We start from the raw sequence: 17,906 nt of genomic DNA on the forward strand, positions 1-17,906 counted from the left end.
ATGAAGATAAACCTGAAAGGCCGAAAATGGGAACTGACATCAAACTTGCGTTTCGTTTTGATCCGAGACTGAACTCACCGGAGTCAGGGTCTGTGGCGCGAACCACAATCACAGAAGTGCCAATGCCAGCAGTCTCTCTGAGGCCCAGACGGTTGTATTGTTGCTGGGTAAACACTGGCACCTCATCGTTGGCATCGTCTACATATACGATCACCTACGGGAGAGGACGTTTTAATCTGTACATCAACTGTACATATTAACTTTGAGGAGTAATAAAAAGCACACGACTTCAACTAAAGTTTTTAGCATCTACACTGGTCACCATCCACTACTTCTCACTCTGTCCCCTCACCCTCACAGAGCTCCTCATGCTGCCCTCGTCACTGTTGAAGGCCTCCACTTCCAACACATGGGAGCTGCTGGTTTCTCTGTCCAGAGCCCTGAAGCCTCTTGTCACCAGCCCTGTCTGCTTGTCTATGCTGAACAAATTGTTACTGTTCCCTACATTCATTCACAATTGAATGCACACACACACACACGCGCACACACACAAACACACACACACACACATACACACAAACAGGAAAAGAGGGAGGGAAAGGGAGGGAAAACAGAGTAAGTGACTTCAATAAAAATGCACATTTTAGCAAAACATTTAATCTAGTTTATGGTTTGAGTAATTTCTCCACAGGCATCTGCCAACTGGGTGAGATAATTTCAGTTGCCTCCAATGCAAACTAGCGTTTATGTTTTAAGAACCTGTCACTACTGGGATTTTCACTGTGGAAAGATTTGCCTTCTACTGCTTTAAGACAGTTTAAAAACAAGTGAAATTGCATTGGAAACAAGAGAAATGATCATCAGAAACTTGACACGGAAACTTTTTAGGGGAATTTCTTGCCTGCACTCACGGTATACCAACCACAATCAATGACACCGCCATCAGTTATTTTAGTAATTGAATAATTAAGTGCAGCATGTGGGCCTGCTCTCTCAGCGCGTTTGTTTGTGAGTGTCGGTGTGTGTAAATGCCATCTGGGAGGAAAAATGTAAGTACAGCAGCACTTACCAGTGATGATTCTGTACAGAACTCGGCCATTCTCCCCCTGGTCTGCATCTGTAGCTTGCACCTGTAAAGACAAGCAAAAACTCAACACGAGGGACAACAGACATAACCGAATATACAATAATATGTAAAACACAAACAAAAACGCTGCCTAGAAAATAATAAGGTGCAGTATTACCATTTATCTCTCGTTATGATTGGTATCATCATTTTGTAGTCTGACCACAGAGGATGCAAAAATATTTAAGTGCCACGATTTTGCAGCTGCTGTCATGAGAGATGTAAGCAGACGGATTTACTTACCAGTGATCAAAGTCTGTCGTCCAGTTGGACGTTGAGTGTTGACCTCTCTGGTGTGTTTATCCCACACTACTTCACATGGTATATAATACATTTCACTCTAATTTTGATTGATCAGATAGTTTCCATAAACAGATGATTTACTTCCTCCTTCACCACACACCCACTGTTGCCCAGTTTCTTCTTGCCACCGTGCCAACATGGCTTGGCAGTGAGTACCTCCCTCTCTCTCTCTGTGTGTTACAGGCAGAAGGCCAGAAGCAGCCGAAAAAACCCCAAACTCAGCGTAGACAGCACGGCTCCACAGTGTACACAGATAAATAGTGGAGCATGCTGAGCTGCTGGTGAATGGACCATGTCATAAGACTGACTTCTGAATCCAGAGAGGCACAGAGACGCTGGCATCGGATGAGGCCGACTTCATGTCACTCCCGGTATTCTGTGGATTTGTCAAAACCAGTCCAGGTGCTTACAAAGTGCATATTCAATCACACACATACACACACACACACACACACACACACACACACACACACACACACACACACACACACACACACACACACACACACACACACACACACACAAACACACACACACACACACACACACACACACACACACACACACACACACACACAAACACACACACACACACACACACACACACACACACACACACACACACACACACACTTGAGACACTCAAGCACATGTATGTACACTCAGGTACATACAAATACAGACACACACACTCTCACAAGTCTCCCTGTCTCTCTCTCTCTCTCTCTCTCTCTCTCTCTCTCTCTCTCTCTTGAACTGTGTGTCCTCCTTTGCTCTCTCTTGCTTCCTCTGTGAAGAGGGGCCCAACTTCAGTCTCATTAGCTTTATAAAGAGATGTGGAGAGGAGAGGAGAAAGAGGAGGAGAGGGGAGGGGGAGAAGGGAGAAAAAAAGAGGCTGGGGGGTCAGATTGGTGAGTGATGAATAGGGTATTACACAGTGGACTGCACCACTTTGGCCATAAAAGGGGGTGTATAAAGTGTAAGACTACATTGCAGGGCCAGATGTTGTAAGTGTAAGCAGGTGAAGTGTAAGCATTGAGAGATTATTGACTGAGCCTCAGCGGGGCTCACAAAACACATTATTGTCTTTTGCTCCCTGGCATTAAAACAAAAGTTAGATATCTTCAACCGTGATGCTGTTACCCACATTTTACCCCCTTTCCCTCCTTGTTTCCCTCTTCCTCTCCGGCGTTTTCCCCTCTGTTTCTGGGAAAGCAGCAGTTTAAGGGGGGAAAAACAAGTGTGTGGAGCCAAGAAACAGGTCTGACCTCAGTTACTGGGACTAAGCAAGGTACTGTTTTAAAGAGTCTCTAAAGTGTGGGTGTGAGTATATACTGTATTTTTGAACGGTTTTATTCCAAATCACTACAGGTTAAATATGAAGAAGAAATGTGAATTGCTTGGTATTTTAGAGGTAAACAAATTCAAGTCTTAAGGTCTTAAGAAAGCTAAAAATCTCATTAATGTCTGTTACTATATGTATTTCATGTCTGCTGTGGAGTCTATTTTTTGCAATGAATTTCCTATAATCCACATTTCGACATATGAGCTGCAACATGTGCTCGAGGAACTGCACATTGTCTGTGGGAGTTATGCGGAAATTGCTGTGTTTGCATTTGGTTGAGTATGGTTAAGACTCATCTGAAATGTGGAATTGAATATTAGCAAACAGACGGGACATCTGACTTCTATGAACTGTTTCTGTATTCCTCATTCAATTTGTGCTCCCACTATGTGGATGATACAGAGAAGATATGGTGGGAAATACCATAAATCAGAGAGCAATCAAGAGGAAATGAAATACAAAAAAAAATCTAATATGCTTTTGCAAGTACTGGAAAACCTGTGAGCGCATAATTGATCAAACTTTATAAATGTGAATAGGTTAGACAAAGTGCACATGTAAAGAAGTTAAGGGATGAGTTTCAGTGTTTCAAAACTAGCTGAGCAGTCAGATCTGGAGGAGCAACAATGTGGGGTGATAGTGAGGGAGAGTACCTTACAGCTAAGCTGCCAAGCTTAAGAGCAGCGTGCCTAATCATGAATATGTGTAGTACAAGCAACAGTATGTAGGGTGAGACGGAAAGTTTGTGTTTGAATAGTTGTGGGTGTGAGTGAGTGTGTGAGTGTGTGTGTGTGTGTGTGTGTGTGTGTGTGTGTGTATGTGTGTATGTGTGTATGTGTGTGTGTGCGGTAGCTTATGTGCTTGGAGGCGCTGACTAATGAACTGACTCTCTAACGAGCCATCCTGCTCCACTGGCCTTTTCACAGCTTTCCTGGCATTTGGTCTTAAAAATAATTTCACGTCCCAATGTGTTTCCCTTAAACCGATAAGCCATGCTTTGTCTCCGCTGAATTAAGGACGATGACATTTACAAATGTTACTATGCTGAAGATGGGGGTGCAGAGAATGAGAGGGGGATAATTGGAGACCGGGGTAGAAAAGGTAGGGGGTGCCTTACATTTTACAAGGGGCATTTTAATAAACCCAATTTGTTTTACATTGAAGAAAGCCTGTCAAGCATTGACGGTTTTGTAGTCCTTGATTTAATAGCTACATAATTGCCGCAAATGCCAAACACTCACCGCATCTGCATGTGCATGCAGGCGTTTCTGTGCATATTTGTGCGTGTGTGTGTGTATATGTGTGAGTACGCATAATATAAGCCCTTGAGTGTATGATCCCAATAAAGTGAAAATAAGCCCCCCAAATAAACCTACTCAGCTTGGTTAGGCTTGGCTAGTGAGGCAAAACACGGCATATCAAGAGAGCTGCTATGGCACTTTGATAGAGGCTGACCACACACACACACACACACACACACACACACACACACACACACACACACACACACACACACACACACACACACACACACACATCTAGATTTCCAATCTGATGTTTTTTTTCTCCATCCAGGGCACCATGAACACCAGTGAACTAGGCTCCAACTTTACCCTGTCCTCCAACACAGAAAACATCACTCTGTCCAGCCTGACATCCACCACAATCCCTCCCACCACCGCACTAACTCCATCCTATTCTTCAGACATCCATGACCCAGAATTCACCATCATGGTGGTGCTTGGCTTATCGCTGCTGCTGGCAGGGTTGGCAGCCTTCCTGGCAGTGTGCCGGCCCTCTGAACAGGACGGGGACTCTGGGGCCAGCTGTGGCCCAGGGGATAGCTTCACCCATGGAAAAAGCCATTCCAGTGAGCCCCAGCTCAAAGTGTGGAAGAGGCTGGGCTCCTATCGTCGTTCATACAACATCTCCTTCAGAAGACCGCCGTATCGCAGGCCGCACGAGCGTGACAGCACACATGCTTCTCAGTCTCCGGACAGACAGACAGTACAGCCAGAGGCCAGAGTGGAGCCGCACCCCACCATGCCTTGTCTATTTGACTACGTCACTGAAATCTAACTGGAGGACTGACTGCCTGCCACCCTTAACCAGAGTTACATTGCTTTTTTATGTCGTGTCGAATATCATTAATACCAGGTGTGGGTAAATAAGAAGATTTTTTTAGTATTTGTTTTAACATATTTTGAATGCTAGATGGATGAGGTTTGCTAAAAAGGGCTTACAAATGAGGCAATTAAAAAGCTTTGCAGCATTGTTTATACATTTTTGTCATTGATCATTTTACTATCTATAAGAGACAACATAATTGCTATGAGTGTAATGATTTAATCTAAGAATGACTCCATCTCAGCAAGGATTTGATGCATCACCAAAACTTAAATTGGGTCTAGGGATTAAATTGAATTGAAATTGAATTAAATTCAATTTTTTACACAAAGTAAAAGAGCTCCTCCTGATAGGAATTGACTCAACTTCAGGATATTCTCAAAAATAGTGATTGATGAAGAGGTAATTTCCTCCAATCATATTCACAGTCCGAGCACAAGCATCATTCCTCTAAATCGCCCAGCTAATCACTCTGATGCAGTAAACCCAATCCATCTGGTAATTCATACGCATTAAGACAAACACTATCAGATGTGATGGGTCATCAGCACTGAAAAGACGAAGCGACCTGAGCCAACTGATTCTTTGTGTATTGTGATTGTTACATTAGAAAATAAAGTGAAAAAAGTTTGACTGCTGAAGGTTGAGTATGCTTCTATGTGTGTTTAGTAGTGTGTGTTGTCCACCTGAAGGATGCTGGTTCCTCGGGGGACGCTCTCCAGTATGCTGGTCTCGTAGCTATTTTGGAGGAAGATGGGTCTGTTGTCATTTACATCCTGCACTTCAACAAATACAGTGGCTGTGCCTGTCCTCCTGCTGCCTGCTGGACCGTTGTCTGTGCAGAAACAGACACATTTCACAAACATATTGGTTACTGTCATCCAGGTTTATGCTAATTGTAGCTGTAACACCAGGACAGATGACAGAGACATGGCTGTACCACGGGATAAAGCTGTAAATAGAAAAAGTGGAACTAGTAATGTATTAACAAGCTTCAGAAAGAAATGAAGAACAAAGATAAAAACATTGTTGGCTTATTGAAACTTGGGTCACTTTCAGCTGCTTGTGAATTAGTAAAATATGTTTAATTCTGTTTTCTTGCACAGTTTCATAATATCTGCCTCTTCTCCTCGTCTCTTGTGTTGCTTGCCCCTTAAGTAGAAGCCACCCTGACTCAATGGTTTCCAAAACAGGAAAACCTCATAGTTTTTGTTCTTTCTTTTCAAACAGGAACAAAGGCAGTTGAGCAATGGTATGAAATCACTGCAGATGTGCTTGCATCGCTTTCCCCCCCCCATAATCACACAAACGTACAAAGGAGCAGTTTTGAAGCGGACAAACAAAAGAGAAACAAGAAAAAACAAGCCCCGTTATTAACAAATACATACACATACTGCGTAAAGATGAGGATGATAAAAGATGCTGGTTTGGTTTACTCCCAACACACAAAAAAAAAGATTCATGACGCACCGATAGCTTCTACCACCAGAGTGTATGCTGCCTGAGTCTCTCTGTCTAGCCCAACCACTGTCCGAACAATGCCATCTCTGAAGCCCACGCTGAATTTACCATCCTGGTTACCACCTAAAAATACAAAACACAAACACATGTCCAAAGTTAACTTGCAGTTCCTTTGTTAAACCCACACATTCATTCACAAACAGCCATAAACACTAACAGAAGCATGCAAGAGGAGCTCACCTCATACACAAACTTACACAGTGATGGATGGATGGACAAAGGTACTTTACGTGCACATATTTCCAGTAACTGTACAACTGTCTAGCCCACAGACAGACAAAAACACAAAAACACCTCCCACTGTGACCTCTGACCTGTGATGAAGTAGCTAAGTTCGGCGTTGAGGCCGGCGTCGTTGTCAGAGCAGCTGAGGCGAGCTACAATGTGGTCTCTAGGGACACTCTCCTTCAGGGTAACATTGTATACTCGAGGGTTGAAGGTGGGCGTCTCATCATTTACATCCAGAACTGACCCACGCACGCACAAAACACACAGACAGACAGAGGTGAGGACACACAGATAGATGTACATGAGGACAAATAAGGCAGCAGGGTGGCGCAGCGAGTACAAAGACCACCGTTAAATCAGAGGATTCAGGTTTTAGTACATAATCTGCTTCCTGCTGTTCTGTGGCTGATCTTGACCTCTGATTGCCCTGGAAAAGTATGTGACATGAAACATGTTGCCACACAACAGTTATTATTATGTGTTGCCACACAACAGTTCAATTATATACACATCTGATCCCTTTGAGAACGCTGGAAACTTTTACTCAGCTTTTCCAATCCTTGTTTTTTTATCATGTTCACAGCAGTCCGATGATTAGTCTCCATTTAAGGTTGTTCACATCTCACCAGCAGGTGGTAGCAGCCTTCTCAGCAGATTCCTGAGAGGTCTGCCTGTAATCCTCATGTCACTCAGAATCTAATCATACCATGTCTTGGTAGTTTCATATGCAGGGTAATTTCAGAGCACAAAGGGGAAATCAAATCTAATTTGTCATCATCATCAGCCACATTGGCAGACTCTCACCTGTGACAGTGAGAGTTGAAGTGGAGGTGCGTGGGAACTTCCCTGCATCGTAGGCTATAATCCTCAAATGGTACTGTCCCATCTGCTCACGATCGAGGATTGCTGTGGAGGTGAGAATGCCAGTCGAGGTGTTCAGGTAGAAGTCCAAGCGAGGCATGCCCATCTGTAACGCCATGGTAATCAAACCATTTTTATCTTCATCTGGATCCTCCACCTGGACCTAAAAGAGCGAGAGGATGATCAACACGAGGGGAGAGAGAGATAGAGGAAGAAAAAGGCAAGGGGGGGGGGGGACAGGAAGAAAGAGATATGTTAACATATCATTTTTTATTATATAATGAAGATTATGCATAATGAGCAAGAATCTATATGTATGTCATATTGTAAAAAAAGCATGTGACATCAGAAAATGATTCACGCTGGTTGCCCAAAACTTTTTGTGCTAAATACTGACAGATGAGAGTTATAAATATTCAGAGAATCAGCGTCCCTGAAATCTAAAAATAGACTGTGTCTAAAAGTTACCTTAAAAACTGAGGATCCAACGGGCAGTCCCTCTGGCACTTCAGCCACAAAGGGCAGATTGACGAAGGTTGGGTCGTTGTCATTGAGATCCAGTAGATTGACAAATACCGTGGTGCTTGCTGTTGCATGCAGTGGAGGTGTACCACCTAAAGAGGGCGCCAGACAGACATATAAAGAGACACAGGCACACACCCCACATCTCATGGTCAGGAGAGTTTATCAGTCACAGTAAAAAGTTTCATGGTCAACATAAAACTCGAGGAATGAGACTGAGAAAGAGGTTAATTGCTCAGAACTGAAAGCTCTCTACTGAGGATCATATAAAGGAATTTAAGCTTGCTTACAGATGGTTTAGGTGTTTCATGGATCAGAAAAATGTATACACTGAAAGGCTAATGCAAGTGCGCAAACTGACATGGGTGCCCCACCTCACAGACAAACACACACACACTACTCACGGTCGACAGCTGAGATGATAATAGTCCTCATGAGCGCTGCATCCCTGGGGTTGGAGCTTTCCCTGTCTAGAGTTACCCCACTGGTACGGATCTTCCCGGTACTGCTGCTAATGGTGTAGAAGGGGTTTTCTGGACTGATACTGTACACCACTGTCCCATTTTCCCAATTGTCAGGGTCTACTGCCAACACCTGGACAAGTGAGTGACAAAGGAAACTTTGCTAGATGTTTTATATGCTTCTTTCACTCCTGGCTTACCATATGAATAATATTCCTCAAGAAACAAGTTAGAAGGGAGGGGAGCAATGAGATGAAAGAAAAAGAATAATCATAATAGTAATAATAATATGAATTAGGGCACCCCCAATTCACTCCCAGAGCATCTTCACGCATGCAACCCCTTTCCAACTTCGCTAACACTGTGCGCTAACACATCAGTCATCCAAAAGAAAAATGGTAACGTCTCTTTTCTGACACAAAGTGGCAATGGGTGATGAATGCAGGGAGTCCGGGCTTAAACACTGGCTGGATTTTAAAGAGCTGATCAATTATTCAGTGCACTGACTAAAAACGCTGGAAACTGGTTAATTGGTCATTAGAGGAACAAAGGTTTTGCAGGTATTTAATTATTAAGGGGACATGGTAGGGAGGCATCTCAGAGGCCCATTGATTAGCAACAGCACAAAGATAGGTGCCAGTTGAACTATCAATTCTGGCCTGAGCAGAGCACATTAAAAGATGGTGAGCAAATATATTAGCCTTGTCTATTGAACTCGTAGCCCTGATCTGACTGCAGAGTGGCAGAAAAGAGAATATTGTTTTGAAATGAGATGTTAGAGGAGGCTCACTCAGTGTGTGTCTGTGTGTGTGTGTGTAGGTGCTGAATGCAGTAGTGATGGTGGGCTGCTCTAGGATTTGAGTAGGTTGATCCTTGAACTGGACACAGCGACCAAATTCATCGGCTCACTGGACACCTCCAGGACTCAGCAGGTGGTCTCTTGTCACCATGGAAACACTGGGTAGGCAAGGGGCTACATTGGGGCCAATTACAGGACTGTAAGCCTGGGTGGTCCTATTTATTGAAAAAAATGTACAGAGTAGCTCTGTCTGTCCACTGAGCGCAGAGAGTCACGTACAGTATGCATCGCATCGCTGGATGCACCGTGAATGAACTCAACTGAGGAATAGCTACAAGAGGGCAGGTATATAATAAGTGGAAAATGTTGCAACATTTTAGCACTGCAACACTTGTATCTTTCCGCGACGTTTTTCCATCCTGCTCTCTTGCACTGAAAGATGGGTTCTCCCTTTCTTCTCTGCCTAGCAGCTGAATAATTTGCTATGCGTATGACTGCAGGCTACATTTTAATTAGCAATCGGACTCCCTTAATTACACTCACTGACGCCTCTTTAATTAATGGACAATCAGGGCTTAATTTACAACAACGTGTTGCCAAAGACACCAGCAGGACAATGAGAGAGTTTGGGGGTAATATTAGAGTGTTTACTTTGTGATGACCTACGCAGTGATGACAATTTGTCTGTCGTTAGTGAAGGAATATGCAAGTGAATGCACCCTTCAATGTTGTTTTACGTAGTTTTCTTCTATTGATGTCATCTCTACTGTCATTTCTGCTCTTAACCTACATGATCACTGATACATGATATGAAAGATTGTTGTATTTTACACACTCTGATCACTCTGTGTTTTCATTGAAACGCACAGCCTTTGCCTGATTCAAGCTGGCACAGCCGTCAAATTAAATCACAGAAAAAAACACCACTCAAGGACACTGATATTCTTTCTACATCAAATCTGCATATAAAAGTAGAGGCCAACGTTCCAGTTAATTACAATGCAAAAGACACTACTCATCCTGCTCAAAATGAAACAAATGCTAAGAGTGATTATTTAAGTGTGTTCATTTTTGTTGTTCAGAGTACCATTTAGTTAGCCACCAGTAATTAAACAGGCAAAGTTTACCAAGTGGGCTAGGTGCACTCACAGAGATAACATCAGTGTTTATTGGGCTCATCTCCACCACATTGGTATGGTATGGCTCGTCCCGCCACATGGGGGCATTGTCATTGATGTCCAGGATGGTGATGTTCACCTAAACAAAATGGGAAATTGAGGTGACTGGTAAATGAGCTACTTAGGATGTCAGTTATATAAAAACAGACATGTCTAATATGTTTTTTTAAAATCTAAAATTATTATTTATTAAACAGTAGTTACAAAATTAGAGTTCTTTCTCTGAAGCTGAAGGTGGGATTAGATGAATGAAGGCTTCAAAGTGGTTACCGTGGCAATGCCAGTTTTCTGCTGTGGGCCCACCCCTCCATCCACCGCTCTGACTATCAGTATGTACTCTGATTTCAGCTCTCGGTCCAGCAATGCTGTGGTGGTGATCTCACCTGAACCAGTCATGAAATCAGATCAAAAACATTTTAAAAATGTAACATCCAGGATGTTCACATGATCCGAGAAGAGCCATTTCAAAGAAACTTTTCATGCCAGGAGGCATGGAGAGAAAAGTCCAGATGTAAAAAAAGATTTGCAATCAGCTCTTTCAAGTTACCAGACTGGTCAGAATCACAATATACTGTAGATAAGGCACAACCAAGACACAATTTATGCACAAGCAAAGCACTGAAAGGCTAAAAGAAAGAAGATAGGAAAATGTGTTACAGATCTAAATAAGCAGAGATGTGTAATATTTACATCACGAATTGAATCATCTCAAATATCTGTGACATTTTCAAGTATACTTTTAAAAAACACACACACATAGACATACACACATACCTGATCGTGAGTTGAGACGGAACTGAGAGGAACCCTCCAGGGAGTAGATGAGTGAGGCCTGGCCAAACTCCCGTGAGGCGTCCAAATCAGTAGCATTCACAACCAGCACAGTCGCCCCTGTGGAGAAGTGGGAGGGAAGGAGGGAGAGAGAAAGAGAGAAAGTTACAACTCACAGAGTGGGAGAGAGGAGAAAAAATAAAAAATAAAAATTGAACTGAGAGATAGAGTCACGAGGAAAATATGTGAAATCTAGTAAAGAGGAAAGATGGAGAGAGACGAGATGCAGAGACAGACTAAAATGGCATTCAGAGAACTAATTTCTTCACCGCCCCCATCCACAGCTCAACTGATGGCATGGCAGTGAGTGGGTTTATGGATTAGTGGATTATCAGCTTGTTTGGCACAGGCCATACTTGGCACAGGCCTGATCAATACCCAGGCAGACAGTCGGATGAGAGGCTAGCCAGAGCTGCAGGGCTAGCACTGAGCTCTGCCTTGCAGCCCGAGCCTTAGGTCCCCAGCTTAGACCCGAGCACTTCAGCCATAGTCCCCTAAACCTCAGCCCTGGCCCAAGCCGCTCAGCAATGCGCTCCTTCAAATCAGGTCCGAGACACAAAAAGTGCCAGTGTCTGCTGGAGCTCAGAGTAGAGAAAGGAGCGGTCAAATATCTCATTTCCCTTTAGCGACTGGAAACTAATCTATTGTCTGGCATAAAAGAGTCCTCTGAATGCATGCATGAGAATGAATATAGCAGCCAGTGATTTTGCCTTGAATAGTCAATATCCTGCATTTTGACAGAGCATTTAAAAACATTATGCAAAATCTAAACAAATAAGACAGTAGAGGCCAGAGGAAGGGAAAATAAAACATATAAAAACATAACCCAGAGAAGGCAGAGCTATTTGTTGAATATGCAAATAATAAGGCAATTCCAACAAGAGGTGACTGTATGTGCTGCACGGAGTGTTTAAGTGCTGTATAGGCTGTGCAGACCAGCAAAATGCATTCTAGCAACTTACCAGTAACCCAAAATGTATAAAAGTGACTCACCTGCAATAATATTCTCGGGGATTTTGACGATGTAGGATGGCTTGCTGAACTCAGGTGGGTTGTCATTTTCATCCTGGAGGAGGTATAAACATCAACAGCTCAATGTGCGAAACAATGAGAAAATGCAAATGGTGCTTAAAAAGAGAAGAACTAAGAAAGGCTTTGAAGCTGTCATCACACATTAGCACTGTGATTAACATATTTGGGAATTAAGGCATTGAGGAGTACAACATGTTTTTAATAAAAATGTAGCAGTATACTGTAGTTGTAGTGTTAGTGTCTTTCAGATGACAGATATTTAAATGACACCTCCAGGAGCCAATATGTTTTGTGGTTATATGGCCTCGGCCTTTGGTCCTGCTTTGGACTAATCAAGCACTATTTTAGACATCGTATGTATAAGTAAATGCAATATAGATTAACCTAACTTTCCATTTACTGTTATAGTATTGCAAGAGTGAGGAAAAATTTGATCTGGACAAAAGGTGGGATAACATGAAAAGCAGAGGTGGATATTAAAAAAAGGAAACATTTGCATTGATAGGTGAAAATACCATTTCAGCCATTATTATTATTATTATTATTACTATTATTATTATGCTCCCTGGGAGAAATTTGTGATTTTGGGCTATACAAATAAAATTGGCTTGACTTCATTATTAAAACCATGACCTAAAACAAAGGGTAATCAAGACTGGTAATTTGAGGTGAATGAAAAACGACAACACAGAACAACATCCTCCGTCACACAGACTTTCCCAGAGCACGTTTATATTTCTAAAACCTCCCACTCATTGACTCTTTTTTCACACTAACAGATCCAGTTGTGTGGCTATTCACAGAGAGGCTCCCCACTGTGTGAGCTGCTGAGAAATGTTAACACTTTAACAACAGTAACTGGCACCATTATCTATCAGGCTCTGTGTTACATTGGAGCAAAGCATTGTGTGTGTGTGATTCTGCCAGCTACTGATAAACCCCTGCAGTGCGAGTCACGACACTGTGGAGGACAGCGGAGAGAGAGAGAGAAAGAGAGAGCAAGAGATATAGGGAGGGAATACAGGATTGCAAACATCTCTCCCTATTGGTTTTTTGCATTCCAGCACAGATTTCCTCACTGTTTTACTCAGTATTTCTCCCTTATGTAGGATGTATATAGATATGCCTACTACCCTTGCATATCAAAGAATCTCCCAGTTGGATTCATTTATTCTACTCTGTCATTTCTTCTTTTATGGATAAAAAGTTACATGTATAATGGATGTTTATCAAGGGAAATGAGCCTAAGAGCCAGTACAGATACTGTTTATGAGTTCTGGTTGCTCATTATAGTTTTACTGCTGTATTTATAATATCTTGGCAAAGATCAAGACAGCGACAAAAGGATTTAAAAAATAACACCTGACATAGTCTTTTATACACAATACTCAGCTGCATGTGTACCATATTAAAAAGCTTTTAGATGTATATTATCAGGACCTTCTCAAAGTTGCGATTTTCACTATAAAACAGAAAAAGGCCATGTGATACATAATAGCAATATATTCTATGTTATAGCTAATAGTGCTCAAATGGTCACATGGATAACTGCATCAAAAGGTATTCACACTACCTAACTGTATATAAAGTTTCACATAAGCATACAAATAACTAGCCGTGAGCTTTTCAGCATGTATTTAATACAATAGTGAGAATTGGAAACAGTGTATCCCTTCAAGCTGTGACCAAAAATAAAACATCTCATGTCAGCTGTATTACACAGGCAGACATGATCTCCTCACTGTCTTAAACTAACATCTGACGAAGGTTTAAGCAGCTATGCTCAGCACAGACAACCTCCATACGGATCTGTAATCAGACATGGATCAAAGGGTATTTTCAGTGCCTCAGATAGTGGAGAAAATATGGAAAAGAATTACATATGTAATAAATGAAACCATGTACCTTGAGACTGTCAATGCATGACATCATGACACAGTCTCTTATACTCTATAACATTACACTACAAATAATCCAATTGGATTTAGACAGGTTGAAAGGAAATGCGAAACAGAAAATACTTGCAGTATCTTTGGGTCTTTACATTAAAACATTCTCAGATCAACCGTGTGTGAGTAGATGGCTCCAAATTTTTTCCGGTGCCTTACAAATAAGACATTTAGTGATAAGGGTGACAAAAGGAACCCAACTGGAAGCGCAGATATCTGCACAGTCTGTGATAAAATGGTAAACAAAGCTGTAGTCAGACCTGGATCAAAAAGTACTCTGAGTAATCCAGACGGTGAGAAAAAATATTGAAATCCAATATGTAAGTAAGGTTGGAGACGTAAGAAACAATCCACCATGAGCCAGTCGATATCTGTCACACACTGGATCAACATTTAAAAAAATACAAGACAGCTTAGTCTTCATTCAGTACACATGATGTAACAGCTCTATAATTTCCTCTCGTAAGTCTCAGGCCTACAATTTTTCTCAGAGTTACATCTGAGGTGAAGTTAAATGAAAAGGTTTCTGTAAAAGTTTGGAGATGTGTGAATGTGGGGATTTTGTAATGGGTTGTGTGTGCTGCAGTACAAAGAGAGTCATTGAATACTTCCTTAAAAACACTCCATGCCTCATGAAAACAAAAATAAATGTGAATTTAAAATATTATCAGCAAAGAGTAAAAAAGCCATAAACAAACAGAATTTGGACCCTATTGAAGTGAAAATAGCAAGTACAAAGTGATACTGTAGGTTTTGAGCCACAGACTATTTTATAGACTATAAGTGTATATACCTGCGTTTGGTTCATGAATGTGCAGCGGTGCAAAGTGCAAAAGTGCTGGGTGAAGTGGAATACAGATCTGAGGGTGTGCTGATTGGTAAACACACTCTCATCCAGTCATATTATTGGTCTCATAGCTCTGAAACAGGAGTGCCAATCACAGTGAAGTATGAAGTGAAGTAACAATCACTCAGCAAATAGTAAGTCTCTTCTCCAGGAAATCATTTTGTTGTCTGGATGTTGCAGAGTGCCATGCTATGAACACACATCATTACAGGCAGGATAGATGCTGCAGATTTTTCTAACAGTTATAGTAGAATAACTTTATGAATAAATACTACAATAAAACGTTTGATAAAACTGTTTCCAAGATTGGCACATCAACAGGCGGACTACCGAGTTATGACCAACCCGATGTGTGTGTGTGTGTGTGTGTGTGGCTATTTTGTTGCGGCCCGGTATCATCTTTACTGATATTCTTGCTTTAACCACATTAATTAAGATTTGTTTAGGCTACTTCAAACACATCTATTGATTGGTGAGTGGTTAACCAAAATACTTGATTTACATTTCAAGCATTATGAGGAATCAATTTATTGTGGGGTGTTAATTAGTTAGCTGCTTTTACAATCCGTATTAATGTCTATGATGCGTTCCAGCTACTGAATATTGATGATAAATCAACTAACTAGAGCTTCTCTGATTTTGGGCATGTGATGAATTAAAGTCCCTCAGGCAACAGAGTGAGCTGGAGTTGTCAGTGGTATTATGAACACATGCTCAGCTGGATTTGGGATTTAGTCAAACATGCCTGTCCTCAGTGACCTCTGAAGTGGAGTAACCCTGGAATTGTTCAGATCCGACACTGAACATTAAATAAAATAAATTAGTACATTTACATCAATATAAGAAATGACAAGACTGGAATGGTTTGAACATAGAGGGAAAACTAGTCTTAACATTGCTGCACGGTACAATAAGTGGATATGGTTATAGATGCAGACTGCTCATGTTTATATTTTGGTAATGCTCATAGGTTCATAGCTCTGCAGATGACAGGGATGTCAAAATAAGGCTAATGCATTTGCAAGGTACTGGTCTGTCTCTGCAGTTGCTATATTTGAGGACACTATGTTACGTGCACTGCTAAGAGTCAATGTGTATCATGACGGGGCAAGAGTCCAGACAGATGTTCAATAAATTCAATATTCAAGATCTGTTTATAATTTGAGCATTCATCAAAGTACTAAAATATGTGCATTTACTTTGCACAGTTGTACTTACAATCACTTCCACTGTGACAGAGACAGTGCTGTTGAGGGCTGGGTTTCCTCCATCTTTAGCCATCACCGTCAAATAGATCATCCCTCTGGGAACCTGCTCATAATCCAGAGGCCTCATCACACTGATCACTGGTGGTCAAGAGGAGAGGATTGTGAGGTTTTGTGCTTCATTTGTAACCTGCAGCAACATCATGTACACTGATCTACTACAGTTGTGGATTAAAAGGTCTAAAACTAATTTTCAACAACTTAAAATGTGAGTTTAGCGAGTCTATATATCCAGTACATCCTTGCCCAACAATACTGGTAACTTGTATGCCCAAACAAATTTAACATTAGGGCTTCATGCAAGGTGAGTGTACCTGCGTATCCCTCCACTATGATGATGCTGAAGTAATCAGGGAAGGCCGAGGCTGAAGTGATGGTGTACATCAGGAAGTTATTCGGAGGAGAGTCCTCATCCGTTGCCTATGGGTGGCCAGACAGGGGTGTGAGAATGGGGAATGAGAGTGTTTTTAACATATGCCTCAGTGACAGTCAGAAGTCCACAGAGAGAAGTTCTGAGTGAGTGAGACAAGAAGGCACACAGAGTTGCAGGACAGATGCTTAAAACTTGTGTATGTTTGCACAGCATGAGTGTGTGTGAATCTGTGCATATGTGTGCAGCCAGGAAGCTGTCAGTCACTGACGGCATGTTATTGGACAGATTAAAGCTGATTCTGGCTATTAGTAGCACAGGCGTCAATACTGGATGAACACCAACCGAGCCAAGACAAGCCAAGCAGGCAGAGGACAGATGAAACCATACTTTGTAAGGCTAATCCACAACAATGATGACATCCCCTCATTATTCTCCAGTTGGCAGGAACTTAAACATGATTCCTCCGGCTGTGAGGAGAGTCTACTGGGTCCTCGCTGGTATCATTAAAGGCTGGACAGGTTGTCAAAAACACTCACTTGTATCTCTCCATAACACACCCATGTCGACTCTTTGATTTAATGCCAAAGTGTTGAGTAAGCAATACCTTTCTTCCCCCACAACTTCTTAAGCTGTGCCTTTCTCTGCCAGACTGTCTTCCTATATCAAATTTAAAGTAAAAGTTTAATGTCGGACAGCTGTTTACCACTCTGAAAAGTAAGAACAATGTGGGGGGTCGGCGCAGCAAATCAAATAGCTGAGTGGCAAAGGAAGGGTAGGATAAGAAGAGAGAGAAGAGAAAAAAAGAGGGAACAAAGGTGTGAGAGATATAGGTTAGAAAGCAAAGGCATTGCTTTAGGAGAAACAAACCTCTCGGGCATTGTTTGGAAAAAGAAAGCAAACTGTAGAAAAGCCTCTCTTTGCTTTGTCTCTCAGCACATCCCCTTCTTCAATCTATTTCTGTCTTTTCCCTCTTTCCTCCTTCTCTCCTCCTTTGTCCTTTTTTCCGGACTTGTGCATGTGTGTGAGACTGTGTGTGTATAGTAAGTTCCAGGGCAAATTTGCTGACACACAGAATTGAGCAACTGGGTTCCCCGTTCCTCTCGGGCAGCTTATTAATATCAGCAGCGTTTAAGGATGG

At 41.9% G+C, this 17,906-nt stretch overlaps 2 protein-coding genes across 2 annotated transcripts in view; one reads left to right on the forward strand and one right to left on the reverse strand.

The window, feature by feature from the left end:
- The window catches only part of cdh23 (cadherin-related 23), a 156,946-nt gene that overhangs the window by 35,806 nt on the left and 103,234 nt on the right, over positions 1-17,906 (reverse strand). The window contains 15 exon segments of the mRNA XM_062430184.1: positions 79-214; positions 353-501; positions 1,070-1,130; positions 5,588-5,736; positions 6,372-6,485; positions 6,737-6,889; positions 7,455-7,674; positions 7,980-8,125; positions 8,438-8,627; positions 10,443-10,550; positions 10,742-10,854; positions 11,246-11,362; positions 12,296-12,368; positions 16,349-16,476; positions 16,710-16,815. Of these exon segments, the coding sequence (XP_062286168.1) occupies positions 79-214; positions 353-501; positions 1,070-1,130; positions 5,588-5,736; positions 6,372-6,485; positions 6,737-6,889; positions 7,455-7,674; positions 7,980-8,125; positions 8,438-8,627; positions 10,443-10,550; positions 10,742-10,854; positions 11,246-11,362; positions 12,296-12,368; positions 16,349-16,476; positions 16,710-16,815 (1,963 nt within the window).
- On the forward strand, positions 4,356-4,853 carry LOC133991688 (uncharacterized protein C10orf105-like). Its single transcript, XM_062430186.1, has one exon. The coding sequence runs from the start codon at positions 4,356-4,358 to the stop codon at positions 4,851-4,853; it is 498 nt and encodes a 165-aa protein (XP_062286170.1).

The sequence above is a fragment of the Scomber scombrus genome, chromosome 12 (genome assembly GCF_963691925.1).
Source record: "Scomber scombrus chromosome 12, fScoSco1.1, whole genome shotgun sequence".
NCBI classification, from domain to species: Eukaryota; Metazoa; Chordata; class Actinopteri; order Scombriformes; family Scombridae; genus Scomber; species Scomber scombrus.